Consider the following 12469-nt stretch of genomic DNA (forward strand, 5'->3'; position numbering starts at 1 on the left):
CACTTTAAATCTTAGACTGAATATAACAGACCTGGGACATCCCAAATGTATGTGTTTGTTGGGCTATGGGGAAGCTATTTTCATAGTGGACTCCAGCAATAACTTTTTTGTCGGAAGCAGGAATACGAAGGAAGTCCATTGAAATGAATGAAAATATTTTTTCTTAAATGGTGTTTAAAAATGCACCATGATAGAAAGAGGAATAATACCTTTAATTTTTATCTCATTTGGAATGACTCAACATTCTACAACCCATTTGATAAATAAAGCATAATAAATACATAAATAAATAAATAAATAAATAAATAAATAATGAGAATACTTTGTATCCTCAAAAGACAATACAAATTTTAAATAATTAAGCTACCAGTAATTAAAAACTAATTCCTCTTGTGGACTCACTTTCATCAGTCACTTAAAGTTCACAGAATAACGTGACTGTGCCAAATTAATGACAATTAAAATATTATTCCACTTTCCACAATGGAGTATTTTGTCACCCTCTAAATATAGGAGTACTCTCTTAAATTACAAACTAGGCAAAAAGTATTTTTAAAATTTTTCATTTTAAGTCTTCTATTAGAAAAAATATAGATTTTTTTAAACAAAAAATAATGATGTAGAAAGAAGGTCTGGGCCTCCATCAAAAAAGTATATTATGCTTTAATGCAAAGAGAAAGAAATGGCTCTATGGGCAAAATTCAAGTATGAGTGACCATTTTTTTAATTGTAAAGTAGGTGCAACATTTTTTAAAATGTTACAACACTGCATGACCTGTAATGCTCACAATATTTACATTAACTGCTTACATGAAACCATAAAAACTCTAAAAGAGAAAAAAATCTGTATGGACTGAAACAAACTACTCCTAGCACCCACATCAATGCCATTATTAACCAATGAAATCAAGTGCACAAAAATACTTTACATAGTCTACTAATGTAAAGTATACATTGGTGAGAAAGTACAAACCTAATTAGTTAAAATGCCAAAGGAAGGGTTGGTCAATACAAACTCAGTGTTAGGACAGAAAAGCAAAAGGTAAAATAACCAAACTAAATATAAACAAACGCGCGCGCGCACACACACACACACACACACACACACACACACGTGTATTTATGAATAAAAACATTGTGTAGACAAAACAGCAGAAAAGCAGGCTGATACGAAAAATGGACAACATTAACTCTTTAAACATAACAAACACATCAACTTGTAACAAAAAAGTGTTAACTAAACTACACAAAAGATCACTTCACATGAGTTTGCATGTAGGACCATGGCAGTCTGTCCTGCCATTACACAAAAGACAAATGAACCTACCCAGTAGAAGGAAGGGTTCCTGCCTCCAGGCCACTGTAGCTTAGTGTAGCTAATTGCATTCCATCAGGTTGGGGTGGGGGGAAAAAGAAATAAGAGCTGTCTGTATGAGACATGAAAAAGTAGGTTAGCCCAGTGGTAGTGCTATGTGCTGTGGCACAAGAAAGCTGAGTTTGGAAATGTCCTCAGGTCTCTTTATCCTCTGGGCCAATGGATCTCAGTCATGTCACACAGATAATTGAGTTTGGGTTCTGGGGAAAGTCAATGGGGAGAGGAATAGTTACTTGCAGTACAAGTGCCAACTGGTGGTTATCAGTAGAGTGGCAATGTCATCAGCCTCAGAGGATGCTGATTACTAACAGTCTTATCTAGAGGACGTGAATTTGCCACTCCAGGGAAAAAGGAATTCCAGGTTAAAGACGTGGTGATTCCCAGATGAAGAGGTCCATTTTAAGGACTCCATCTCAGAACAAGGCAGGGCAAAATGAGAATTTACTTTGGGAAGGAGGGTGTACCATCACCACAATGTGAAAAAATTGAAAAAAATGATGATGTGCTACACTTATTAACTTTCTGTTATTTTTACAATGGCTCACAGCTTTAGGCTTGTATATCTGTAGTGTATTACTTCCTTTCTACATATGTTTCACATTATTCACTTAATATAACATAAATAATTTGGTTAATAGATTTAACCTGCACATTTCAGCCACATTAATATATATAAGAATCTGTTAATGGTATAAATAATTCTTTTTAAATAAAATAAATCTGATATGTTACATAATACTGATAAAATTACTGTTGCTAATAGTTTTGTAAGCCACCTTTAACTTCTAGTTTAATAATACTGTAAGAGGGATACTAGATTTTTTAGGAACGCTGTGGAGCATGCCCTTTTATTCCATTGCAAAATCAAATTGTAATCAACATTAACACTCATATTTTCAAAATAGGGCCATTCCCTCATATATGTAAACAGTATGTTTAATCAGGTTAAACAACCTCGGTTAACAAATATAGGGTTTGGGGGGAGTTCAAAGTCAATGGTGGTATAAATTGCTTAGTTTAGAAGGTGGCTATGAAACTTCAACTACAGAAATGGCTGACTAAAATATTCCATCTAAGCTTTTTTTTTTTTTTTTTTTTTTTTTTTTTTAAATAAAAAATCTACAGCATTCTACTTTAAAACTTAAGTAAATAAAATGCAACCAGTTGTTGCAGCTTTTGAATTCTTAATTAGACCTGTGATCCCACATCCCTTTAGGAATCTGCAAGGTTGCACTCTCCTACAGAGACCTGAAATGGAGTACAGTACTTCCAGGCAAGGTTCATTCCAAACAGACAATATAAATGAACACTCAGTGGTGTGAAGTGTATGTCATAATTAAGGTATTACATAATCATGCCTTTTCTCTGCTGTTAAATACAAAAACAGCATCTTTTACATTATCATATAAAAGCATTTAGGCTGTATTTTTATTTATCACTTTACACTGGTAGTCTCTTGTATGTGTACTCAATAGAAACCAAAGAATTTTGTACACTATTTTTTTGTACAATAAAAGATAAAGTGTGCATTAGGTACGCTTGTACATGACAATATTGTACAATATTTACATTTCAGATATCACCATGAAATTCTGTATTATCTATATACACAATGAAAATTTATCAGAAACATTTGGACTATTTTTATAATCATAATTTTAGTATTATAGAAAAAATTCAGTAATCATCTGACATTTTTACTGTAATCTTTCAAGGAATCTGATTGGTTTATCCAGCATAACTATCTGACTCGATCAACAAAAATATTGTACCACTATTTCTCATAGCACCCTTTGATGGTATCTATCTGTCCTTGATATAAATATTGATATATCTATATCAATACTTATATACTGATTTATGTGCATGTTCAATTTGATAAGTACTGGACCAGTAACAAAGACATTCAATGTTATCTAGAGATCTTCCTCCTCTTCGGTTTTGGAGGCTTCACCTGTCTGTCTCCCTGTGGGATTTGGTGTACCTAGAAAATAAGTATATGAAAAGGTTAGCATAGAAAATTAAATAAAGCAACCTGTTAGTGATCAATCAATTACAGTATTGTTTGAAAAGTTATTATGCTTCCCTGGTGATACAGCTTTTAATTTCCACATTAAAAGAAGAATTAGAAGTAAACTCAAGAACATTAACCTCTGGACTGAAGGGAGTTGAACATAGCTGTTACAGGGTGGATACCTCAAGTCTCAGGAGAAAGATACCACTTACATATCACTATATAGTATACAAGGAACTGAAGCACAAAGTGGTAATAATGTTAAGCTCCAGGGGAAATTGTTTACAAAACTGGGATAACTGCAGAAAGAAAGAAGGGGATATACTGGGAAAATAGAATGTGGAAACTGAGAGAGACTTACAGCACTACCAGAGACATGAATTTAAGGGATAAACTATTTTGAGCAAACTGTTTTCATCCAACATCATTAATTTCAAGTTGAACAGTAGATTAATTAGCATGTGAAAATGTTTTTAATCAATTATTTTTCATTCAATGTCTATTATTAGTTCCAAGTTCAAAGCTGGGAGGAAAGATCATGATCATATAAAACTATTAAAAACATTTCTAACACAGCTACGAGAGATGGAATGCAAAACAATGTACTGCTGTTTTATATGGAATACCACCACCATCTGTTGGTAGAAGTGAGGCTATGTATTCTGGAAAAAAGCAATCAGTAGGTTACAAACAACAGTTAATCAAAAATTACAAATCCTTAGACATTTTTTCATATTGTTCTTGTCATGGTCATATATCTTAAATTCTAGTGGTCTTGAAGAATTTTATCATATATTCAACAGATGTTATTGCTAGCATCAGTTATGCTCTATGTCAATTGTACTGTACATGTGTTACATTTTAAATGTACTAGTCCTGCCTAAACAATGATAATTAAAAAAAGCTTATTTCAAAATTTGTAAGAACTACATTTGGTGTCCTATGATTTTCTGACCCTATTATTCCCAACCATCATAGTATTTATGAAAATAAACCTCATCTTGATTAAGGATTTTGTGACAAAGCCAGTCATGCAGCTCATGAGAGATTATTTTAGGATACAAAATTTGTTACGTCAGGCTCGTCAACACAACAAAAACAACCTGGTCAGGGAACCTGATTACAGCACAGTTTCTCCCTGACCCAGTTTGCATCATAGTTAAGAGTTGTAGCATGTATCTGTTGCAACTGGGTTGCATAACTGGATGAAATGACATAGATACAATAGAAACTGTCCAGGCAAACATTTTTAACTGTGATGTAACAGGGTTAAAGGCCAACTGTATCATAACCAGATCACCTGGTTTGGTTATATTTGTAGGATAGATGGTCTTATAGAGACCTATGATTAGATCTTACCTCCCCTGCAGTCAGTTACAAAACTGCCATTGATTTAGATGAAAACCCAGAATTCTGTATTAGTAAATCTAATAATCAAAATGTTCAGTTTTATCAACAATTCAAAGCAGACAGCAAGAGATACAGATAGTATCACTAATATTATTTCCAGATGGTACTAAAACCAAGTCTAAGGTGCCAATCCTGCAAAGCTTTCTGCATATACTTAATTTTATGCACCATAAATAGATCCATTTAAGCCTTATTGATTGTGTAAAGTTAAGCATGTGCATAAGTCTTTTCAGGGTTGAGGTTTATAATATCAGGAAAAAATTCAATTTTATTTTAAAAGCTAAACCATTAATACTTAATAAAATATTAATTAGAAGTTTGAGTATTTTAATGTATTGCACTTAATTTTTAATCATCTGCATGGATTTCTGTTACAATAAGAGTACAAAAAAAATCTCCAAATATATTTTAAAAGTGTATTACATTATCAGAGATTTATTTTGTCCGTATGCCACAAAATAAAAGTGGAAACAAAAAATAAAACAACCACAGTCAGGTTCTGATCTTCATCTTAATTTACTTCCTATAATATTTTTCATTTCATGTTAGATTATTCAATGGAGTGTTACAGTCAAAAGATTTTTTTAATATTCTTTCAACATCTTGATATACAAACTTGGAAAACAATTGGGTCTAATTCTTGTACTCCTTACTGAGGGCAAAACTCCAGGCATATTAGTGGGAGATTAGGCTCTGTTCAAAATATTGGTAGGCCTCACACATGAAAGATATGTACAATAGTTATTCTGGGTGGAGAGCAATAATGCAGAGTAGTTACAATCTAACTGAAATTATAAATCTTTTTCAACTTTTAAGTTGTTAAATCATAATAATTACAAAAAGAGTGACTGCTTGAAAACGCCACAAAAATGAAAAAAAAAACCCCACACAATAAAAACTATACAACTAGACAGCAAAGAGACTTACATTCCCAGACATTTTGTCCAGCTCACTCATGGCCTCATGTATAGCAGCTTCTAAATGGTTATTTAGCTTTCCGCTTCTAGAGTGAAAAAAAAATTACTGTCAACGATTGTTTACAATGGAAATACCCCATTTTCAAAGACTGTAGATAATCAAAATACATACATAAATAGCCCATATTCTACTAACTTCATTCAGCATATAGCTCTCCCATTGACAGCCAAGGAACCATTTGTGCAAAAAACAAGTTATGGCCCATATATGTGTTTTCCTTTAAAATAAAGGCTTGTGTTATCACTTTGTTTTATTTATTTTATTTTTAAAGATAAGACTTTTATAAATTAAACAGGAATTATCATCTCTGCAAGAGAAAACATATCTATAAACAGAATGCAAAAGCACATGATATCATCACTATATTGATTTTCTGTGTTTAAATGCAAAATGTAGCATTTTGTGCTATTTGACTTAGCTGTCAGCGTTAAAGTTTGTTTTTTGTTTTTGTTTTGTTAAGCGAGCAATAGGTATTACAGAACAGGCTCTCTTTCATTAACTTGACCCTGAGCAGTCATCATGCATGCCAAAGAACTGTCATTACCTTAAGATTGAGTTATTTTGGGCTACTTCACAGAATGACAGAGTAACTGACTAACCCTTAATGCTGGCCTGCCTTTACCTGCCTCCCATACTGCATTTACTTTGTAGCTGGAGGCTACATTAATACTTCACAAGAGGGCTGTTGAAAAATAATACAGGCTGACATCCACCTGGAGAATGACACTGTTCTGCAAGGTTTTCATTTTTCTCCAAATACTTGGAGCTTAAGTGTGAACGTGTCTCTACCTTTAGTTAGCCATGGGAGAGAAGTCCCATTGTCACTGAATCGTGGCAGTCACACCCACTGCCGCCCACTGTTTTTAGCCAAATCACTGTGCAGCTCAGTTCACTTCCGAATATTACACTCACTGATTCAGTTTATGTGCATTATATTTATTAAAAGTAGTTTTCCATTTTAAACACCACACTCAGCATTCTGGGTTATATTTTTGTGGCTTCGTGACTGCCACTCCCAGAAGTGTCAAATTATCAAACAGTATTTCAAACATGTTATTAGGGTCATTCCCGCATTGCACCAAACATAATTTGACGATAACTTTTTAAGCTCTAGGCTTATATGTTCAGCTGGGCTTTATTTTTAGTATCCAGTGGAATAAATTAAAATTGAAATCTAGACACTGCACTTTGCATTCCTAGCTGGAAAAAAAAAATTAAGTGAATTTGAGAGGTAGCAGACTGATAGCCCTGGAGATTGGCCACTTGATCTATTGTTTATCTGTCTCTGGTACTTACATGGCCCCACTGCTGTAGTATCTGAGCACCTCACAGTCTTGAATGTATTTATCTTCACAACAGCCCCATGAGGTAGGGAGGTGCTATTATTTCCACATTTTACAGATGGAGAACTAGGGCAAAGAGACTTCACTGAGTTGCTCCACGTTACACAGGGCGTCTGTGGCTGAGCAGGGAACTGCACCCAGGCAGCCTGAGGCCCTAGCTAATGCCCCTAAGCATTGGGATGATCCTTCTTCATTTCAGCAGTGCAGGACCAAGCCCATAATCCATGGAACAATCCCCTTTTACATTTCAGCATTTTAAAAAGTTTCGCTGTGTTTTGTTTTGCGCTTTAAGAAAGATAATTATGCTACCTGGGCCATGACTGGAAGCCCCACCCCAACCAAAGACAGACAAGGGTTCAAAAGGAATAAAAAAAAAGAACCATTCTACAGTAATTCCATCCACCCCAGCTAATCCACATATTGAGCTCAGTAACTATCAAAAGCAACTGCTAGATCCCATATAAAGAGCAAGGAGAGCTGTGTCTCATCCATTACCTAAAGAAAATATTCCATGACACATACTAACATCTTCTCTGTACTATACCCAGGGCTTGGACCAAATGGAACGCATAAAAATTCCCACATTCCACCCATTTTTATTATTCTGCAGTATGCAAAAGCATGCTGGGCACTTTACAGAACAGACAGAAAGACACGACTCCTTCCTGAAAGACTTATTAAGACTTATCTACATGCAAAGTTACACCAGTTAACTAAATGTTTGATTTAAAAATTGATTTGGTTAAACCAGTGCAGAAAGCTATGTGGAGATTCTTAAACTAATATAAATCTGGCTTATATTGATTTAGCTTAAATTGATTAGGAACAGATTTAAGCAACTGAAATAAGCCACTTTTAAACTGAACTACTAAATCAGGGATTGAAATTGGTTTAACTAACTTGCTTTAAAAAACAAGTTTAACTTAAACTGGTGTAACATCTATTTGTAAACAAGCCCTTAGACATGATGCAATTAATATTTACAATAAACATGCACGGAGAGAATGGGGAAAGGAAGACTGAGGGTTAAAGAAACAAGACCATGTTGTTCATTTAAACATAGGAACATTATGATGGTTCAAGTGCCTCTGGGGTTGCTCTGTGACCACTTTCTCAATCACCCTCTGCCAAAGTGGGAACAGACCTTGTGAGCCTTTAAATTAATTTCTTAATAGGACTAATGGTTTTACAATGAACACCAGCTAAATCATTTGGCATTTAAACAATCTGATATAGCAATAATTTTTAAAAAAGTGTCAAGCACGAATATTCCTTTTCACTGATACAATCTTGAATTCATAATAGGAAATCTACCTATATGGTAGATCTTAGGTTTCCAAACAATGTTATCTGCTGCAGCTTTTGGTCAAATACTTGCTTTCCAAGCTGGCTTGGAAAGCAAGTATTTGACCAAAGCTGCAGCAGATAACTGTTTTCTCTGCCTGGAAGGTAGATCAGCATATGGAGGTACTTCAAAGATAAGTGTTTAAGATTCCCTCAAAGGCAGTCTCTCATCAATAGGCTGACTCCTTCCTAGACATGCATCTTTTTCTACCCAGAATACCACTCATTAACTATAGAACTTCCTAGAGAGGTAATAACATGTTTTCTGTCTAGAAGGCAGATTAGCATAGGAAGATGTTAATAGGTAACTATGCAACTTTAGCTACCAACAGGCATTCATTGTATTTCTTTCGGTCTACCTTTGCCTAAAAGAATGGACATTATCTTGGAAAATGTTAAACAAACAAGTAACATTCAATTTTGCATTGCCACCTTGGGGCAGACTAGATGACTTATTCACTTTCAACAGCTAATTTCTATGATTTTATGACTTGGATAATATATATTAATGTAAAAAAAAAGGTTTTTTTCTTAGAGAAAGCTGTCATTGTCTTAGGTAACTACTATATCAGAGGCTGATTAAAAGAATTGTAGAATAAATTAAGTTTATTCACTAGAGTCAAGGAATGATGGATTTTTTAAAATAAAAGGATAAAAATAAATTGCTTAAATGTATACCACCACCTATCAACAAAATATCCTAGGTGTTTCCAAAAACAAACAAAAACAAATAAAAGCAAATCCAGATTAAAAAACTAAAAACATACAATAATTAAAATCAGATTAAAATTATAAATAAAACCAATCTGCTGTGCTAAAAGCCTTTTTATTAAAATAAAAAAAGGTTTAATTACGCTTAACACAGAGACTAAACTTCATCTCACACCAAAAGAAAAGGCATCCCATAACTCTGGGGCTATAGAAATAAAACAGATGGACAATATCCCTTCGTGTCAGGAACCGGGGCATGGGTGGCCAGGTGCTGTGGTTGGAGCAGGATTCAGGCCTAGTGGTTGGAGCAGGAATCAGGGGCCAGGAAACAGAACTGAGGCTCAGGACCAGAACTGGAAGCTGGATGCCAGAGCTGAGGGTCAAATCAGAGTCTGAGCCAGGAATTGGAGTAGAGGGTCAGAACCAGGTTGCCTAGAGTTAGGGAAGGCAGAAGCAAAGATGGGTCCAAGGCAGGAGCAAGGTGAGGACTTGGGAACCAGGAACAAGGAGAGGAACCAGGAACCAGGCAAGGACAAATGAATCAGGCAGGGTCTGTCTCAGCAGCAGGTTCAGGGATGTGTCTCATTGTACAGACTGCCTCTAGGTGTTTCCCCTAGGTCTTACCATGTCTGGGACAACCAGGAGGGAATGCAGTAAGTTCTACCAATGAGGGCCTCTGTGAGTAGGGCAGCTAGTGGTGGTTGGCCTCACAAGGCTCTTAGCCTGTCAACTGTAGCTCTACCAGGGCTGTTGGGTGGAAATGTGGATGTGGCAGTCACTAAGGAACTCACCAACCAAGGTTCTAGCCCTGCAAATCCTCACACTTTCTGCCCTTGGATGTGCCAGGCTACAAACTTCCTGATTTGCCAGAACTCAGAGGATATAATGGAGTGCAGAAAGTTGTTAGCTCAGTAAAGAATCAGGGACACACTCTGTTAAGGGCCTTAAGAGTTAAAATCAAAACTTTAAATTCAATATGTGCCTACACAGGCAGCTCATGAAGTGAATGCAGTAACAGCTAGACAGACCCCTCTGTTCACCCCCACCACTATGACAACTGAGCTGTCATATTCTGCTCTAACTGAAGATGGTAGATCAACCTTTTAGGTAGTTCACATCAGAGAGCACGGCATTAGTCTAACATCAGCATTTTTAAGAGATCATGAATCATGGCTGTCAGGCCAGCATGCAAGATACATGGTTATAATCTGGAAACATTTTTTAAATAATGATTATTGCTTGACTAAATTATTTACTCATATAAAATGTTATGACTCTGTAGACTTCCAAAATAATCATTTTTAATCCATCAGTTTCTGCTACAAAGAAACCTTAGTGATACACACTATGAAACAGAACAAAGGCGTAACACCAAACATTTTTCAATTTTGTTCATGGATAAGATAAATTGTATTCTGATCGGATTGGCTACCGGTCTGGTAGTGGATCTATGCTGATAGGAGACAAATACATTATATTATCAGTGATGTTTCAGTCTGTTTTGCTCACCAAGATTCTGGATGTGGTGGAAGAGGTTCAAGCAACTGTGAATTAGACTTGTTATCTTAACCCTGCATGTGCTCTCTCTCTCTCTCTCTCTCTAGCTGTAGCTATATATGTTCTCTTTGATTTCTCAATGCCTGGGGGAGACTGTGTATTCGACAAGAGCAAGTCTGTTGAACCTTAATACACAAGATGGAGATGATGGTAGTAAAGCAGTATGAATCACTGGGAGAGAGTACCAGTACTCCTTTCTTCATCAAGGAAGTTCATAAAACAGGTATATTCCTGGATCACCAAGTGTCATCAGCAGCCATCACCATATTTTCAGTTGCATTTAGCTTGAGAAATAGCAATATGACCTAGAAGGACGAGACATGAGCAGACTCACATCTGGGAGCTCAACTGTTTTGACTGACAAGGTCCTTTGTAGATTGGAATCTGCCCTGAGGAAGGTATGCTGATGATCCTTGGTAACGGAAGTGAGCTGCCACAACTGATAGCACCTTTGTAAGTACCCTGGGCACTGTGGCAAGGCCAAAAGGTAGCATTCTCTGTTGACAGTGGTTCAGACCTACAGTGAACCTCAGGAATCTTCTGTGTGAAGGCTGGATGTCTATGTGGAAGTAAGCAACTGTCACATTGACAGCTGTGAAGCAGTTGCCATTGTTCAATGAAGGATACTGGGGTGAGCCATTCTGAAACTCAATTTGTGGATACACTGAACTTTCTGAGTCTAAGATGGGTCTCCATTCGCTCTTCCTTTTGGAGATAAATAAATATTTAGAATAAAAACCCTTTCCCTGGTGTTGAGGAGGTACCAACTCTATGGCTTCTTGATGAAGGAGGAAGTATACCTCTTGAATGAACATTCTCTCATGAAAGTGGTCCCTGAAGATGGATGAGGAAGGGGGTTTTGGAGGATGAGGGGAGAAGATGTAGCTGGTATGAATGATGTTGAGAACCCATTTGTGTTTCATCTGCCAGACTTGAGAGAATGGGGAGAGATGAGCTAGAAAGCCACCAATTTGGGTCTTGGGTAGATGGATGCAATAACTGGAGTGATTCACAGCTCTCAAAGGTCCCACTGTGCTTTTTTGTTCTGCTGCACCCTCTTCCGTGATGGTTCATATCCCTTCTGATGGAAAAAAAGAGTTGAGATTCTGCTCACTGTAAAGTTGTGGCCTGTGGTATTTCCTCTTTGGCACTGGAGTATAGATCCCCAGTGAATGGAAGGTTGCCTGTGAGACCTTCAACAAGTGTAATAAGTCATCTGTTCTCTCACTTAACAGAGATTGTTTCCTTCAAAGGGCAAATCCTCAACTGTAGATTGCTTCTTTTTTGCTGATGCTGTGGATGGTCATGCTCCTGCACAAGGTGCTAGTCTCAGAGTACTTTTTCTCTTTGGAGCCAGGAGATCAGTACCAAGCCCCTTATGAGCTCCTGACCCTCCTGTACTGAGGCATGGAGTCTCAGACAATTTCGATGGTGTTGGGGAAGTGTTCGTCTTTTAAATGGACCTGGAAAGGGATTTCTCTCCCTTCTTCCGAGAGTGTTTCCTACCTTCCTCATGTCCCTGAATGGAGGAGTCTTTAGCTCTACTCCTGTCAGCCCCAGCACTGGAGGTCATCATGCTTGGAGGAACACTTCTCGATGCTGCTGCACACTGCACATGGAGGCTTACCTAGCCTGGGTCAGAGTGGGGCCCCACTGCTTGATCTATAAGGAATCTTCTAACCCTGTACTCATACGTTTGATGGGTTTGGCTGGGAAAGTATTGGCAAATGCTGCTCT

At 36.7% G+C, this 12469-nt stretch overlaps 1 protein-coding gene across 6 annotated transcripts in view; it reads right to left on the reverse strand.

Moving 5' to 3' along the window:
* Positions 1-700: 700 nt before the first annotated feature.
* Positions 701-12469, reverse strand: part of MBD5 (methyl-CpG binding domain protein 5) — a 231140-nt gene continuing 219371 nt past the window's right edge. For all 6 annotated transcript variants that reach the window (XM_054044519.1, XM_054044518.1, XM_054044520.1 and 3 more), the window contains 2 exons: positions 5727-5802; positions 701-3359 (listed from right to left, as the gene is read on the reverse strand). In XM_054044519.1, the coding sequence (XP_053900494.1) occupies positions 3288-3359; positions 5727-5802 (148 nt within the window). In that variant the 3' untranslated portion in view covers positions 701-3287. The remainder of the gene's footprint in view (positions 3360-5726; positions 5803-12469) is intronic.

This window comes from Malaclemys terrapin, chromosome 11 (genome assembly GCF_027887155.1).
Source record: "Malaclemys terrapin pileata isolate rMalTer1 chromosome 11, rMalTer1.hap1, whole genome shotgun sequence".
NCBI classification, from domain to species: domain Eukaryota; kingdom Metazoa; phylum Chordata; order Testudines; family Emydidae; genus Malaclemys; species Malaclemys terrapin.